The 19,059-nt window shown below is 36.9% G+C and overlaps 1 protein-coding gene across 1 annotated transcript in view; it reads left to right on the forward strand.

Annotated features, from left to right (window-relative positions):
- Positions 11,604-19,059, forward strand: part of LOC109336020 (serine/threonine protein phosphatase 2A 57 kDa regulatory subunit B' beta isoform-like) — an 11,013-nt gene continuing 3,557 nt past the window's right edge. Inside the window, exon 1 of the mRNA XM_019572350.1 lies at positions 11,604-13,189. Coding sequence (XP_019427895.1) covers positions 12,020-13,189 — 1,170 coding nt within the window. The 5' untranslated portion in view covers positions 11,604-12,019. The remainder of the gene's footprint in view (positions 13,190-19,059) is intronic.

A 19,059-nucleotide genomic window follows, 5' to 3' on the forward strand; every position in this document is an offset into this window, starting at 1 on the left:
TCATATGCCTTCTCCTTTTCTCCACTTGAATTACATGAAAAACTACTCTAAAACTAGCCTAAAAGCTACCTAAAATGAAAGGAAAAGAAAAGGAATCAACTATGAAGAATTTAGAATGAACGTACAATGTTTTACAAATGAGAATTTCGTGCCTTTTTATAGGCCAAAGTGTTGGATATTCAGTTGCGTTGTTTGGCAGCTAAGTTGCTCACCTTTGGCCCCTATGAAGAGCCACTTTGGCCCCTACTTGACCCCTATGGTGGGCTAGGTTACATGCATGGTGACACCTCCTCCTTCTTGTCATAGCCTTATGTCATCCATGAGGTCATCTTCCTTGACTTTAAGCAAAGAAAAAGTAATATGTTCCATGATTTGACCAAAAAATCACTTTTCTGGTGCGTCAGCCGCTTAGCCCACCTGTTTCCCCGCTCAGCTATGTTTCCCCGCTAAGCTGCCTGTTTCAGCAGCTTGGCTGACCTGGTTCCCCGCTCAGCTGCATGTTTCTGCCGCTCAGCTGACTGGTTCCACGCTCAGCTGCTTGTTTCAGCAGCTTAGCTGGCCTGGCCTGGTGCTTGGTGCTGGCTAACCTGGCCTAGTGCTTGGTGCCTGGCTGACCTAGCCTGGTGCTTGGTGTCTGGCTGAGCTGGCCTGGTGCTTGGTGCCTGGCTGACTTGGCCTAGTGTTTGGTGCCTGGCTGACTTGGCCTGGTGCTTGGCTTGGCTGGACAACTTTGTGCTTGATTTCTTCATGGTGAAGCAACCTTTTTTCCATTGGTTTATTACTTGATTTTTGTTGGTTGATTGGCACTTTTGGGTTGTTTTCTTTAAGTTAAGGTAAGCATTTGATATTTTCAAGGTGCCTTGCCTACCTTAACATAGGTTTCTTCAATACGAAGTAAGCTGCCTTTCTTCAAGGCTAAGTAACCAAATTAAGCACATAGCATGCCATGCTTTAACTTGATTACTTTTAGCAATTCATTTTGAGCTTTTGCCTTGAATTTTATCTTGAATTCTTATCCATCTTTGAATTTATTCTTTAATATTCAATTTCCTACAAAACTCAAAGAAAACTTGGACAAGAATTAAAAAAAGAACCAATTTATTTAATCATGCAAAATTCACCTAAAAAGTGTTAGTTTAAGTTGGTTTTCTACAATTTGCTTAGGATAAGTGCCATAAAATGATGGTGAAAAGTGTATACTTTTGGCACTTATCATCGCCCGAGTTTATGGCATTTGCACCACAACTGACCATTATGTTGATATTTGCATTTATCTTTTGGAGCTCAAAATTGGTGACTACCATGATGCCTATGCTACAAATATTTACAACAACATACCTCAACAACAACAACAGAATTATGATCCTTCATAAAGCAGATCCAATCCTGGTTGGAGGAATCATCCGAATCTTAGATGGTCTGATCCATTACAACTTCATCTAGGGCCACCATTTCAAAACAATAATGTTGCACAAAATAGACCATATGTGCCTCATCCAATCCAACAACAGAGGCAACAACAAGTGAATAGTAATCCTGCTCCTGCACTTAGTGAACCTACATTAGAAGAATTGGTGAGGCAAATGAAATTTCAGACTATGCAATTCCAGCAGGAGACCAGAGCTTCCATTCAGAAACAAGAGTCTTTCATTCAGAGACAAGAGTCTTCCATTCAGAATTTGACCACCTAGATGGGACAGATGGTTACTTCATTAAACACATTGCACTTTCAGAATTCTATTATGTTTCCTTATCAGACTTTCGTCAACCCGAAGAATGTGAGTGACATCACTCTAAGGTCTGAAAACATATTGAAGTTGATCTAGCTGCATCAAAGATGAAGCAACCGGATTTACAAGAGACTGGGAGCACTAGTGAAGAAATTCATGCTAGTGAACCTTCCAAAAGTGATGCACAACCATCTTCCATTCCTCTTCCATTTCCTCTTCCATTTCCTCCAAGAGCCATTACAAGTAAGAAGATGGAAGAGGTAGACAAAGAGATCTTGGACACAGTTAGAAAGGTAGAGGTGAACATACATTTACTTGATGCCATCAAGTAAATTCCAAGATATGCAAAATTTCTAAAGGAGTTGTGCAATCATAAGAGCAGACTCAAAGGCAATGAGAGGATCATCTCAGGCAGAAATGTTTCTGCACTAATAGGTAAACATGTTCCTCACATTCTTGAAAGTGTAAGGACCCAGGTACATTTGTTGTACCTTGCATAATATGTAATAGCAAATTTTAGAATGCCATGCTAGATCTAGGAGCTTCGATTAATGTTATGCCTATGTTTGTTCTCATGTCTCTTTCACTTGGACTTATGCAACTGACTAGGATAGTGATTCAATTAGCAAACATGAGTAATGCCTACCCTACTGGTTTGGTAAAGGATGTCTAGGTTTGGGTTGGTGAACTTATTTTTCCTGCTGATTTTTATATTCTCGATATGGAAGAGAGATCCTCCCGTAACACAATTCCTATTATTTTGGGGAGACCATTTTTTAGAACAGCTCGAACCAAGATAGATGTCCATGCTAAAACATTATCTATGGAGTTTCATGATATTGTGGCCCGATTTAATATTTTTGATGCCATGAAGCATCTATCTGAGGATCATTCTGTGTTTCGTATTGATTTACTTGATGAGTTAACTAATGAGTATATCTCTGATTTTCTTAATGATTTTCATTCTATGTCATTGATAGACTCATACATTTGTCATACATGCACTGATTCTGAAATGTGTAATTCTTGTATTGATGAGTTTCTGCATATATTTGTTGATCCAAATGTTGTAGAATCAGATTACATTAACCCAAGAGTTGCATATATCATACACCAATATGATTTACTTGTTTAGGTGCAGGTTGTAGAGTCTATGTCTGCTACTTTGGTTCAATCTGTTTTGTAGGCACCTGTATTAGAGCTTAAACCTTTGCCTGAAAACCTCAAGTATGTTTACTTAGAGGATGATGAGAAACTTCATGTTATTGTTTCCACCTCCCTTGATGTTGATCAAAAGGTGAAGTTGTTTCTAGTGCTGAAGAAGCACAAGAATGCAATTGATTGGACCTTAGCTGATATTCCTAATATTAGCCCATCCATGTGCATGCATAGGATACTCTTGGAAGATGGAATGAAATCAGTGAGGCAACCACAAAGGAGACTCAATCTAGTCATCCTTGAGGTTGTGAAGAAAGAGGTTCCAAAGAAGACAGGAATTCCAGTGGTGAGAAATGGGAGAGATGAGCTGATTCCTACGATAATGTAGAACATTTGGAGAGTCTGCATTGATTATAGGAGGCTCAATCAAGCAACAAGAAACGATCACTTTCCTTTGGCATTTATTGATTAGATGCTTGAGCGCTTAGCAGGTAAATCTCATTACTGTTTTCTTGATGGTTTTTCTAGGTACTTCCATATTCATATTGCTCCTGAGGATCATGAGAAAACCACATTCACCTGCCCCTTTGTCACTTTTGCCTATTGGAGGATGCCTTTTGGCCCATGCAACGCCCCTGGTACATTCTAATGGTGTATGGTGAGCATTTTTAGTGATTCTTAAAGAGTTGCATAGAGGTGTTTATGATTGATTTCATTGTTTATGGATTCTCATTTGATGTGTATTTAGATCGTCTACATAGAGTTCTGCATAAATGCATCGAAACTAACCTTGTTCTGAATTACAAAAAATGTCATTTCATGGTAGAGCAAGGCATAGTTTTGGGGCATGTGATCTCAAATAAGGGAATTGGGGTAGATGCTACCAAGATATATGTTATTTCACAATTGCCTTACCCCTCTTATGTGCGAGAGGTTCGTTCTTTTCTTGGTCATGCAGGTTTCTATCACAAGTTCATTAAAGATTTTAGCAAGAAGGCTCTTCCACTATCCAACCTGTTGCAAAAGGAGGTGGTCTTTGATTTTGATGAGAGATGTATGGAGGCATTTGATTTCCTCAAGACAGCCTTGACCACCACTCCTACTATCTAGGCACCTGATTGGATAGTCCCTTTTGAGTTGATGTGTGATGCTTCTAATTATGCATTGGAGGTTTTCCATGCTCAAAAAGTGGACAAACTGTCTAGGGTAATTTATTATGCTTTTAGAACTTTAGATGTTGCACAAGCAAATTACACTACAACTGAAAAAGAGCTTTTAGTTATTGTATTTGCTCTGAATAAGTTTAGGTCTTATTTGCTTGGTTCTAGAATTGTTGTTTTCATTGACCATATAGCTCTGAAGTTCCTGTTGAAGAAAGCCGATTCCAAACCAAGGCTGGTTAGATGGATGCTATTGGTCCAAGAGTTTGATTTGGATATCCGGGATAAGAGTGGAGCACAAAATTTGGTGGCTGACCACTTGAGCGGGATTGTGGCAGTTGTTGATATGATTCCTATCAGATATGATTTTCCTGATCAACATCTTTTGAATATTTCTGTTTCTTTCCCCACCCCTTGGTTTGCTAACATTGTTAATTATTTGGTTGCATCTGTTTTTCCTTCACTTGCTCCTAGTGCTCAAAACGACAAACTTAAGAGTGATGCTAAATATTATGTTTGGGATGATCCCTATTTTTAGAGATTGTGTACTGACCAGGTGACTAGAAGATGCATTCCAGATCATGAGATTGAGTCAGTCTTTCAGTTTTGCCATTCATCTATAGTGGGTGTCCATCTTGGTACCCAAAAGACAGCACGAAATGTGCTGGACTCTGAATTTTATTGGTCCACCATCTTTGAAGATATATGGAGGATTTGTAGCACTTGTGAGTAGTGTCAAAGAGCATTTGGTACTCTTCTATGGAGACAAAAGATGCCTCAACAACCTATCTTATTTTGTGAGGTGTTTGATGTCTGAGGTATTGATTTAATGGGTCTCTTTCATGTTTCTTTTGGCTTTTATTATATTCTGCTTGCGGTTGATTATGTTTCTAAATGGGTAGAAGCTAAGACCGCCAAAACTAATGATGCTCGAGTTGTTATGGATTTTGTTAGGTCTCACATTGTTTGTAGGTTTGGCATACCCAGAGCCATTGTTAGTGACCAAGGCACCCACTTCTGCAATAGATCCATGCAAGTTATGCTCAAGAAATATGGAGTTTTTCATAGAGTCTCCACACCTTACCACCCTCAATATAATGGGAAAGCTGAGATTTCAAACAGAGAGATAAAGAGGATTTTGGAGAAGATGGTACTGACTAATAGATAGGATTGGAGCAACAGACTTGAGGATGTTCTTTGGGCACATAGAACTGCTAACAAGGCACCCATAGGGATGTCCCCTTATCGGGTTGTCTTTGGTAAAGCATGTCATCTTCCTATAGAGATAGAGCATTGTGGATATTGGGCTGTGAAAACTTGTACTTGGCTCTTGATCAAGTTGGTGAAGAAAGAAATCTCTAATTGAATGAACTCGACGAAATCTGCTTAGAAGCCTATGAGAACTCTAAGTTCTATAAAGAGAAGACCAAAAGATTCCATGATAACTTCATTTCTAGAAAGTAATTTTTGGTTGGCCAAAAAGAGTTGTTGTACAACTCTAGGCTTAGACTCCTGAGTGGTAAGCTTCATTATAGGTGGATTGGTCCTTTTGTTGTTACTAATGTGTTTCCTTAAGGTTCTATAGAAATCAAAAGTAAATCCACAGATAAGAGCTTCAAGGTTAATGGGCATCGACTCAAGTTCTTCCTCACAAATCCTTCCTTAGTGGATGAAATTGTGGAGGAGGACTCATTGGTTGAACCTACTTTCCTCCCTCCATGAATCAGGGAGTTTTTCTTTCTCTCCTTCTCTACTTTTTATTGCACTTGGCCAATTCAATTGATTGGTATGTATGTCTGGATATTCTGATTGTGCTACATTGAGACAGTGTGTAGTTTAAGTGTGGGGGAGACTATTGTAGGTCGTAGGTTAGGTTGACGCACGTTTTTCTTTGATTTTTAGGTTTTGCTTAGGTTTAGGCATTTTATCTCATGCTTTCTTTCACTTAAGTCATGATCTCTTGTGGTGTGAATCCATGCATTTTTGTGTGTCAAGTTGCTTTTGAGAACTGAGAGGTTGAAACAATTGTAATAGACTTGTCCCTTGTGAGAATTTGAGCCTTAACTGTGGATGGATTGCTATATGCCATCTAATATTCTTTCATGTGTGACTGCACTCTTGATTACTTACACTCTAGAACTTGACTTGTTTCTTGTTGATACTTCATATTCACATGCACATATTGAAGTGATTTATGCCTTTCTTTTGAATAAGCCACTTAGTCATATAAGCCTACCTTGAATGAATTTATCCAGTGATAGCCCCTTTGAGCCTTTTTACCTCCTTCCTTGTTATTTAGCTCATTACAAGCTTATAAGTGAAAACACATGATTGTCCTAACCTTAGGGAATTTTGGAGCTTTGGAATTGTTTTGGGAATAGGTATTAAGTAAGAAAGGGTTCATTGTTCTTCAAATCTTGTGGATTCTTGGTTATGTCTTAATGATGGTTGATACAAACATGTACATAAGTGTTCATAAAAAACAAAATAAAAAAGAAAAACAACAAAAAGAGAAACAAAAGTGAAAAAAAGGTTGAGTAAGGCAAAGAGGATTGGAATTAGAGATTTGGTCTTATGTTGGAGTTGATTTTTACTTACTTTTTACTTATTCCTCGTTGCTCCTCTATTCTATTTGGTTTTAGCTAAATATACCATAGTTATCCTATCTTGTCCTTGGCCTCATTACAACCTTGAAAAGTCCTTTTGATCTTTATGTGCATGTGCTTATGATGTTGATGTTAGAGGCTTGTCAAACCTATAGTTGTGTTTGTTTTCATGAAGTGTTTTGAGTGTAAATTTGGTTTTAGTTTTGGAGGGGTTAAATTCGGATTCCCCACTCCAAAACACATAAAACAAAAATGGGCTTCAAACATGGACCCAAAACTAAAACCAAATTTACAAATTAAAACTCCTAAAATAAAAATTCAATCTTCACTTCAACACATATCTTCCACTTCCATAATGCCCAAAATGTCATTGGTACCAAATATGATTTGAAAATGATAATAGATTGAATTAGGCCAAACATTCTCAAATTAACTCATTTTAGGAATATTAATCTGATGAAGTCTAAAACACTAAACCATGTGAAATAAAGTTAATTAGGCACCAAGAATCATCAATCATGTTATATTAAGATTATGAATAATGTGTAATATATTGCTCATCAAGGATCTCATGCTTCTCACAAAATATATTGATGGATGTGTCATCCTGTCGAAAGGGTTAGTGGAACCCATAGTGAATATCCCTAGGATTAACGAATAAAGCGGTCAATCTACCACATTTGTACTAGCTCTGATACCACTTGTTGGATACTAGTAAGGTAAATCAACCTAGAGAGGAAGATGAATAGGTGAAGTGAATCACTAGTCCCACTTTTCCGACAAATGTGCAAAACAGAAACTTACTGATGTTAATCGATTATGAGTTACGTTAATCGATTATACACAACTCTTCTTAATTGATTATTAACCAATTTAATCGATTATATTGTATCTTATTATTCTTGAAAAATAGATTTCTTGTAAAACAAATATTGGTGATTAACAATCTTTATTGCCCGAATTTGATTCTTGATTTTAACATAGATTATTAACAATAAGCACAATCATAGAAATCAAACAATTAAGAAATCAATAAAGACTTAAATGTAAAAGAGATAGGGAAAGAAGTATGCTCGAGGATTTTATCCTAATTCGTTTGCGGGTCCACTTGAAAACTTCATCCAAACATCCCCTTATGATCTTGGGAGAATTTATTCACTATTGGAAAATAATCCTTTTATACAATCACACTTCCAATACACCTAGCAAAAAATTCCTTCTTGATTCCATTGAGACTACTCTCTCGGTTTGACCTCTCAACTCACCTACTCGGATACCTATACCTTTCGCGATTCTGGCCTCAGCCGATGTTTTGCTCTATCCAAGACTTCTTGCCCTCCTGAAGATACAAATTCTCTTTTCCCTATGATACTAACACACCAAGAGAAATAATCCTTGTTTTTCAAAATATTTGCCGAGTTATCAATGCACACTTAATGTGCGGATAGCAACTCTGAACTCAGCTCTAAAAACCTCTACAAAACTCTCACGAGAAGCCTAAAACTAAATGTGATGTAATGCAATGGTTTTTCAATGTATGAAAACTAAAGCACTCTTTAGAAAAAGTTTTTCTCTCTTTTCTCTCAAGAAAACAATGCAAGATTTTACTCTTTCTTTCACTCAAAGAATAAGTAAGATTATATGAAATTTATGAACTTTGAATCTTGGTTTTCTTTTTCCTAATGAATTGTTATGCACATGGGTTGAAAAAATACAACTTTTATATGAAACTGATTTTACCTGACCTTAATCAATTATCTAGTAGCTTAATCGACTAATGTGTTTATGCAAAATTGTTAAGGCTTAATCGATAATCAATTTCTTTAATCGATTAATAAGCCAGAAATCCTAGAAAGTTAGTCATTATAACTCTTTTAATCGATTACACCAATCCTTAATCGATTAACATATTCTCACATACATAATCGATTATTAATCATTATAATCAATTAATATTTATGAAAATGTTTTTCATTAATGCATGGTAAACTTTCTATATGATGTATGAACATGTAATTAATGATTTTGAAATATATGATACTCTTATGCACAAAACCATGTATGCTTAATGCTTATGCATGATCCTATTATCATATATGTTTGGATGTAATACCTCATTCTATATGGATTCATTTTAACCTCTTGTGAGACTTCCACCCAAGGTTTACCTAACCTAGACTCAAAACTAGACAATCATCTTAGGACTTCTAGAATATTAAAATACTCCTAAGTATACGATGTTGACCTCGAGTCTTTGGCATGTTGTTTGTTGTGATGTTCATATCTTCAAGCTTCCATTTAAGTCATTGTCTTCATCAAAACTATGTATGTCAATCATATAGGCAACCTTTGACTATTTGCCATGTCACAACCATCATACAAACAATAATCATGATTGTATCTATTATGATAAAATTGAGAGTTTTGGCAATACACGACAATTGAAATAGTTAGACACTTGCGTCCATGTAAGATTTTTTTTTTTTTCAATTTATTGAACTATTGTGTAAAAGTGTAATACTATAATGGTGTACTAAATGTTTATGTGATGTTTTTAGATCAATGGTAGTCACAATGTGGATTCAGTATTCATATAATATACCAATTAGTTATTTAAATTTTGAGTCAAACAACTAATTGTCAAAGAAATTTAGTATATTTGAAAGAATACACACAAATAAGAGGAATAAGTTGGACACAAAAGATTGAATGTTCTAGTATATATGCATTATAACTTAGGCTTAAAAATAGGTTTGTTTTTTAATAAATTTTCATTTTAACTTAATTGTCGATGTTTGCTAGCTAACTTCTGTTTTGTATTGATATATCATATTTATTTTTTTATAGGACCATTAATAAAAGAAGAACACTAGATCATATTGACTATGAGAATATTGAAAACGTTGAGTTTTGGGTTAGAGAAGAAAAATAAGAAATTTCATTGCTTAATTAAGATGAAATAGAAAAATGCTTTATTGTGAGTGGTAAAATCCAATACTTGATTTAACAAAGGATAATGGATGTTTGTTTTAACCATATTATAAAGTGCAACAACTATGTAAGTGATGTACAAATTAAACTAATGCACATTCTAATTTTTAGGTATTCTTGAAGAAAGGGATGTACTATTCATGAAGAGCTTGATTTAGACTTTTTTTCCTCAAGAAAATGTAGATAATTACACTTAAATTATATTTCTAATCGACAATGTCAATTTAGTATCTGATGAAGATAATGACACTTATATGTATTAAAATATATAATCTTTATAGAGATAAATGTATTTTGATTTAATAATTTTGATTTATAATTCTAATTTTATAAGACTTAAACTTATTACTTCTATTTTAATATGTATGTATTATGTAAAACATAATATTAATATGTGTTATTTACTTATTTTCATCCATAATTAATTAAGAATTCATATGTATTTATTAATTATAACATGTGTATATATGTATGTGTTTGAAAGAGAGAGAAAGACATTATTGCGTCATCCAATATGACCAGACAATTTATATGATTAAATCTATACATAACACTCACAATTTGGGCCTCATGCAACACCACCTAGTTTAGGATGGATATAGAAACACTTATTTGTAAATAGGATATGAAATGTCAGACACCCTAATTATGTATACAAGTTATATATAATTAAAAGAAAAAAACAATCTTATATCACTATTCAATCAATAATTAATACTTTTCAAGTAGAGCTATTGAAACAAATTGCTATATGAACTGTGAACCAGATTAAAATTTGTATTATATTAACCAAATATCCTACTGCTTCTTTTTATTTTTTAAATCCCATATTCAAAAAGTTGTGTTTTTATTTTAATTATCACGCTAATGTTTGCAGCACACATAGACTAATGTGCTCTCCAACACTATCTATTTGTACATGCATCTCCCATAGATCATGTTTGGTAAATTGGCTAGTATATGTGTAACAAAAATAATATATATTCATACTAAATCCTCCTACTTATCTCTTACCAATATAAAGTGATATATATCAAAATATGATACTTTATTTGTTGATGATTGATTTACAAGTGATATGTGTTATAATTTTGTGGATGGAAGAATTAGCAAGAGGATATAACATTACTCTATGTGTAAACTAAAGGTGGAAACATGTCAGACTGCCTATCAGATGTCTATTACCTAGCCTATAATAGGTCAAACCAGAATTCTCTCGTAAACATATTAGGCTCAGACATTTTGAAAAGCCTATTTACTTTAACATATCATGTTTGAGACCATCTAAAAGGCATATTAAGCCTGACATGTCAGTCTATATAGTTATATTTTATAATATGTTCATGTTACACAATTTTAATATAAGTAATATTATATATATATATATAATTTTAGTACAAAAATATTTATGGTTGGGAGAGTCTAATTAAAAGTAAAAATATTAGTCTATTTAAATGTAGACATGATGATCTATTTAATATTATATAGTATACATTTAAACAGACTAACATGTCATGTCAGACTTTTAAACAAACTAATAGGATAGGTCAGACTTTTAAACAGATCAAACTTAGGTTTTAAAAAAAATTAAACAGCCTAATAGGTCAAACCCAGACTTCTATATATTATATAGACTGGATTTGTTCGAGGCAAAATCTAATCCAACATGTTTCTTCTCCTAGTGTAAACATATATGTGCTTATTGAAGCAAAAAGAACACAACATATGGACCGCAAGAATCAATGCATAATGATATTTAGTTATCATTCTTACTTTAATAATGTTGGTGGGCACCCGTCTTACCCTTATCTGAAAATCCCATATAATCAAATAGGACTAAAATTAATCTATTCTTGAAATAAGTATCCAGAGAATAATAAATTCTTTCAAATCCTTGGCAAAAGACATTCAAACCCTTAAAAATTATTAAAAAATCTGTTAAATATTCAAATTAGTCCACAAAACTTTATCATTGTAATCTAAAATCATTCCCTCTCGAATCTCTTAATTATCTTCACTATCTCTTTTCTGTATCCGTCAACCATTCCTTCTTTTGATCGCCGGAACTCATCTCCGATCGATCAATTTTCCGGCATTCCGATGACCCCACTCCGATAACTCCCACTTCTAATCCATAGCTTCCTCAATCTCTCTCTATCACCTTCAAAACGCACCGTTTCCTTCCTCTTTCTCTCTTATTTTCGCGTTTCACTTCCAGATCCCTTTCCCTTCCATTTCCATCGCGAAATAACAAACCTTTCATGATTAGCATCACTCCTTTTCAATAATTAATTCCCCTATGCTGGAACCAAACGTAGAAGCTGAATCCACAAATTTCTCTCCCTAGGGTTAGGGTTCGTGTTGAATAAGAAAAATGTTCAAAAAAATCATGAAAGGAGGAGGAGGGCACAAGAAGCCCTCTAAATCTGATGATCCATCGGCCGCAGCCCGTAATTCACAGGCGGCGGCCAATGTGATCGTCAATCACGCCTCCCGGGGAGCTGGAGGGGGGACCGCGGCATCGGTGGGGACCAATTCAAATATTGGCCCCACTTCTCCGATGCCGATTTTACCCCCCTCTGGCCCAATGGAACCGCTGCCTATGTTCCGTGATGTTCCGGTTTCGGATAGACAGAACCTTTTTCTTCGAAAATTGCATGTTTGTTGTTACATTCTGGATTTCTCAGATACGCTGAAGAACATTAGGGAGAAAGAGATCAAGCGGCAGGCTTTGATGGAGCTCGTTGAATTTATACAATCAAATTCGGGGAAGATGACGGAAAATTGCCAGGAGGAAATGATCAGAATGGTATCTGTTAACATTTTTCGATGTTTACCTCCGGCATTGCACGAAAACACTGGGCAAGAAGCCACTGATCCTGATGAGGAGGAGCCTTATTTGGAACCATCATGGCCACATTTGCAGCTTGTTTATGAATTGCTCCTCAGATATGTGGTTTCATCGGATACAGATACCAAGGTTGCAAAACGGTACATTGATCACTCATTTGTGCTTAAATTGCTTGATTTGTTTGATTCTGAGGACCCTAGAGAGCGTGAATATTTGAAAACCTTAGTGCATCGTATATATGGGAAATTCATGGTCCATAGACCCTTCATTAGGAAGGTGATTAATAACATATTTTATCGGTTTATTTACGAGACTGAGAGGCATTCTGGTATAGGGGAGCTTCTTGAGATTCTTGGTAGCATCATTAATGGGTTTGCTTTGCCCATGAAGGAGGAGCATAAGTTGTTCCTTGTAAGGGCACTTTTGCCTCTGCATAAACCAAAATCAGTTGGTTTGTACCATCAGCAATTGTCTTACTGCATTACTCAGTTTGTAGAGAAGGATTTCAAGCTGGCGGATACAGTTATTTGGGGTTTGTTGAAGTACTGGCCTGTCACCAATTGCCAGAAGGAAGTTCTCTTCCTTGGAGAACTTGAGGAAGTACTAGAGGCCACACAGGCTGCAGAGTTTCAGCGCTGCATGGTTCCCCTTTTTAGACAGATTTCCCGCTGCCTCAATAATTCTCACTTTCAGGTTTGTCGAAAATTTATTTATTCATAATCCCAACTAACCTCAATGCAGTGTTAGTTAGGATTATGACAAGCTGTCTTCCGCTTTTATTTCTTTTTTGTGTACATTTTGGTTTTTAAGTTTTTATGTTGCTTGTTGACCTGATACCTTCTTCGTTAAGATACATTGTCAATCCAATCTATGTGCAGTATTTTAATTGTCAATGCCGGTCTTCTAGTTAAATGCAGTTGTTTTATAATCAAGTAGTTTAACTTTCAGCTGCCTAATTGACACTTTCATTGTTATGTTCTTTTTTTGTTTCCCTTTTATAGCTCGAAATTATATTGTGATTGAATCCATTTTTTGGGTGCAGTTGTAGTATTTAGTTGGTTTATGCGTATCTATTAGTGTTGTGTTCTGTTCGATAGGAAAAGGAGAAAACAAACTTTTATACATTATGTCAATGTGTATTAATGTAGAAAGATGTACTTTGTTGTATCTGACTTTATTGGCTTCTGACTTTCACACATGGAAACCACAGACAAGCTCATGTACATTTTGTATTCATTTTTATTCATCTTCTTCAAAACTGAGTACTGAATGGCAAACTTGTCCACAATTAAAGTTCAAGCTATTACTTGTCACTATTATGTTATAAAGTGTATCTTTTAAATTGTAAAAAACTTACCCATACAATGTAGTTTTTATGGATAATGGCTATAAAGCACGAATAGTTCAATATTCTTCACGTATGTGTACTGACATGTATTTGATGGCAACACTTGGATACTTCATTGATATGTGCTCATGGAGTATCGGAATTATTTTTAAAAAAATAAATAAATTTTAAATTTGATACTTTCTAGCAGTGTTGTGAGAACCAGACCGTACTAGACGGTCCGACCAGTCTGACCACTGACCGGATTTGAAAACGACTTTGGTTTACAGTCTTAATTGAATGAGGGTTAGACTGCTTTGAACCAGGGAAATTCCGGTCTGAATGTGTTAAACCGTTTAAACCGGATTAACTCGAGAAGTAAATTGGATGGTTCACTTAAAAATTAAAAAAATAGAACACTACTCTCATTGATAAGGCTAATACCAGACCAATGATTAAAAACGTGTATAAAAGGGGAAAGAGAAAAGTTTGGATAGAATAACCAACTTTCCCTTTCTACCCTTGGATAGTTAGAATCAGTTAGGAAACTAACTGCTATTAATAGCATAACAGTTAGGAGGGAAAGGGAGTTTCTGGATTAACCAATCTGATTCAGGAATCAGTGGTGGGGAAAAGGGATCCAGGGATCCTTGTATGCTCTAATTTTGTAATTCTTCTTCTTTCTCTCTCAATTCAATAAAACCTAGAGCCCTGCCAAGAATTCCATTGATTCTGGCTTAGGGACATTTCCTTTCATTTTCTTTTCTTAACTAGCATAGATACCAGTGTTTATCACTGGTATCAGAGTACCATTCTGGTGCCTGTAGGAATACATCACGCCGCTGTTGATTAGGGTTTTGTCGCATGGTCTCTACAAGAAGCATGGCTAGAGAAAACGATAGTGGGGTGCAAGAAAGGGAGGAATTCTGCCAAGACAGGGAGGAAATGCGAATGAGAATAGAGCTGAGTGAAGCTCGTATAGCGAAGGATGAGGGCCACTTTGGTTGCTCTAGAGGGAAAAGCTTTGAGTTGGTATCAGTGGTGGGAGGGTTGCAACCCAAAACCTACCTGGGAAGGGTTCAAATTGGCAGTGGTAAGGGGATTTCAACCTTCTATGGCTTAAAACCCTTTTGAGTTACTTCTATCCTTAAAGCAGGAGGGAGGAATAGAAGCTTATGTGGAGGATTTTGAGAAGCATGTAGGAGCCTTGAGGGGACTCAACCAAGATTTTGTGAAAGGGGGTGTTCTTGAATGGACTCAAGGAGGAGCTTAAGGCAGAAGTAAGGCTATATGAACTTAAAACTTTACCAGAGGTAATGCAGAAAGCCATACTTATAGAACAAAAGAACTTGGTGGTGAGTAGAAGGCCTCCCTGGGGATTTTCAAGATCTTCTGGTTCAAGTAGGTCCAATTCTTTCAATAGGGTGGTTACTGTGGAACCTTCTTCGACCCAAAGTAGTAGAAGAGATGTATCCTCCATAGGAAGTGTGGTTGCACCTTCCAGGACCTATCAAGAAGCTAATAATTCTAAGGCTTTAGGGGAGTTCAAGAGATTGACTAATGCTGAGATGAAGGAAAAGAGAGAGAAGGGCCTTTGTTTTAGGTGTGATGAACCCTTCTCTAGGGAGCATAGATGCAAATTCAAACAGTTGAGTGTTGATGATGGCTGATGAAGAGGAGGTTGAAGGAGAAGGGGAGGTGGAAGCAGAGGTGGTGGAGCACTCTGATTCCCTACAACTTTCTCTGTATTCCATGAAGGGACTCACAACTACTAAGTCTTGGAAGATTAAGAGTAATCCCTGTGGGATTCCAGTGGTTATCATGATAGATTGTGGGGCATCACACAATTTCATTTCAAAGGAATTGGTGAACCAGTTGCAGTTGAAGGTGGAGGATACTAAATCTTATATGGTGGAGGTAGGTGATGGTCACCAAATAGCTTGTAAGGGAAAGTCCTCTCAACTCCTGTTATGCCTACTACAAATTGAGGTAATTCAAGATTTCTATCTATTTGCTTTAAGAGGAGTGGATGTGGTATTGGGGTTAGAATGGCTGGCCAGTTTGGGTGAGGTTAGAGCAGATTTAGGTAGAATGAGGTTGACTCTGAGGAAGGGTGATTCCTTAGTAAGCATTGTGGGAGATCCTGCTTTGACCAAGACAGAATTATCTTTAGGGGCCTTTATGCAAGTGTTGTTGAGGGAAGGGGAGGGTTTACTTCTTCAGTATGGTATTTCTGGGGAGGTTGAGACTTAGAGGATGGTTCCTATAGAACTAGGTGTGTTGCAGCAACATGAGGGAATTTTTCAGGATTTGCAGGGACTTCCTCCTAGTAGACAACATGACCATGCTATACATTTGAAGGAAGGAGCTGAAATACCTAATCTCAGACCTTACAGGTGTCCATATTATCAGAAATCTGAGATTGAAAGGCTTGTGGCAGAGATGTTGGAATCTGGAGTAATTAGGCCGAGCATAAGCCCTTATTCTAGCCCAATCATATTGGTAAAAGAAAGAAGGACAGGGGTGGAGATTTTGTGTGGATTACAGAACTCTCAACAAAATTACTATCCCAAATAAATTCCCTATTCCCCTCATTGAAGAGTTGATGGATGAATTAGGAGAAGCAAAGGTGTTTTCTAAGCTTGACTTGAAGTCAGGGTACCACCAGATAAGGATGAAACCAGAGGATATAGGCAAGACTGCTTTTAGAACCCATGAAGGCCATTATGAGTTCTTGGTCATGCCTTTTGGGCTGACCAATGCACCCTCAACCTTCCAATCTCTTATGAATGAGGTCCTAAAACCCTACCTCAGAAAATTTACCTTGGTTTTCTTTTATGATATACTTGTATATAGCCCTGACCTAGAAGCCCATGTCCAACATCTAGGGGAAATTCTGGCTGTGTTGGGAACTAATAGCCTCAAAGCCAATATGAACAAATGTAGTTTTAGTCAAGGTAGCATTGAGTATCTAGGCCATATTATTTCTGAAGGAGAGGTGGCTGCTGACACTTCTAAGATAGAGGCTGTGAAAATTTGGCCTCAACCTGTCAATATCAAGGGTTTGACGGGATTCTTAGGGCTCACTGGATACTACAGAAGATTTGTTCAGAACTATGGCAAGTTAGCCAAGCCTCTCACTGATCTTCTTAGGAAGGACTCATTCATTTGGACTAAAGATACCACCACTGCTTTTGAGAGGTTGAAGGCTGCCTTGATGGAGATTCCCATGTTGGCTGTCCCCAATTTCAATAAGCAATTTGTAGTAGAGACTGATGCTTCTAGTATGGGCCTAGGGGCTGTCTTAATGCAAGAGGGCAGACCTCTAGCTTTTTTTGGAGCAAGGGGCTATCAGTGAAGGCTCAACAGAAATCAGTATATGAAAGGGAACTCATGGCTCTAGTTCAAGCTATTTAGAAGTGGAGGCACTATCTACTAGGGAGGCATTTCATTATTAGAATTGACCAGAGGAGTTTAAAATTCTTGACTGTTTAGAAATTGTTCACTGATGAGCAGTTCAAATGGGCTATAAAATTGGTAGGCTTGGATTTTGAAATTCAATATAAGCCAGGTAGTGAGAATTCTGCAGCAGATGCTCTATCTAGAAGACTTATGTATTCAGCCATCTCTATAGTGAGTCATGAAGATATGGACAATTGGGTTCAAGAGGTTCAGGGAGATCCTAAGTGGAGGAAAATAATGCAGGATCTACTCATTTCTCTTATTGCTTATCCAGGATTTGAGATCAAGAAAAGGGTGTTGTACTACAAAGATAGGTTGGTGATATCTCAGGCTTCAAACAGGGTCCTTTGATTATATCTGAATGTCATGAAACTCCTATTGGTGGACACTCAGGGTATTTCAGAACGTACAAGATCTCTAGCTTCTTGTTTTGGGAGGGTATGAGGAAGGATGTCAAGGAGTTTGTGGAAGGTTGTGATACTTGCCAGAGGAATAAGTACTCCACCTTAGCCCCTGTTGGATTGCTTCAGCCTTTACCTATTCCTCAACAGATGTGGATGGACATCTTTATGGACTTCATAGGAGGACTCCCTAGGGTGAAGGGTAAAGATACTGTATATGTTGTGGTAGATAGGTTAACCAAATATGCTCATTTTTTTGCTATGGGACATCCTTATTCAGCAAAGTAAGTGGTTGCTCTGTTTGTAAGAGAGGTGGTGAAGTTGCATGGGTTCCCTAGCACTATTGTCTCTGATAGGGACCCCTTGTTCTGAAGTCAATTTTGGAAGGAGCTTTTTAGAATGGCAGGAACTCAATTAAAATCAAGCACATCCTACCATCCTCAGACTGATGGCCAAACTGAGGTGACTAACAGGTGTTTGGAGACCTACTTGAGGTGTTTTGTAGGGCCTAAACCCAAGCACTGGGTAGATTGGTTGCATTGGGCTGAATTTTGGTTCAATTCAAGCTACAATAGTTCAGCTGGTATGACCCCTTTTAGGGCCTTGTATGGGAGAGAACCTCCTATATTGTTGAAGGCTGGAACTATCCCTTCTAAGGTGGAAGAAGTCAACAGGCTATATATTCAGAGGGATGACATTTTGGAAGAATTAAAGAATAATTTGGCTAAGGCTTAGAATTTGATGAAGCAGTATGCTGATAAGCATAGAAGATTGGTAGTATTTGAGGTTGGTGATTAGGTTTTCCTCAAGCTGCAGCCATACAAGATGAAGTCTTTAGCTGCTAGACCTTATGCTAAGTTGGCCCCGAGATATTATGGACCTTACAAAGTAGTTAAGAGAGTAGGATCTGTGGCTTATCACTTGGAGTTACCTCTGCACTCAAATCCATCCAGTCTTCCATGTATCCTTGTTGAAGAAGGCTCTTAAACTTGATCAACACTCTCAACCACTCCCACCTATGTTGAATGAGGAATTAGAATTGGAAGTGGAACCAGAGAAGATCGTAGACAGAAGAGAAGATGAGTGGGGTAATGAAGAGGTATTGATCAAGTGGCAGAATTTACCTGATCATGAATGCTCTTGGGAAATGGCAGCTACACTACAAAACAGATTTCCGAGTTTCCAACTTGAGGACAAGTTAGAATGTTTAGGGGGAGGGGGGATATTGATAAGGCTAATACCAGACCAATGATTAAAAACGTGTATAAAAGGAGAAAGAGGAAAGTTTGGATAGAATAACCAACTTTCCCTTTTTACCCTTGGGTAGTTAGAATCAGTTAGGTAACTAACTGCTATAAATAGCAGAGTTAGTT

Source organism: Lupinus angustifolius, chromosome LG20, assembly GCF_001865875.1.
Source record: "Lupinus angustifolius cultivar Tanjil chromosome LG20, LupAngTanjil_v1.0, whole genome shotgun sequence".
Taxonomy (NCBI): Eukaryota; Viridiplantae; Streptophyta; class Magnoliopsida; order Fabales; family Fabaceae; genus Lupinus; species Lupinus angustifolius.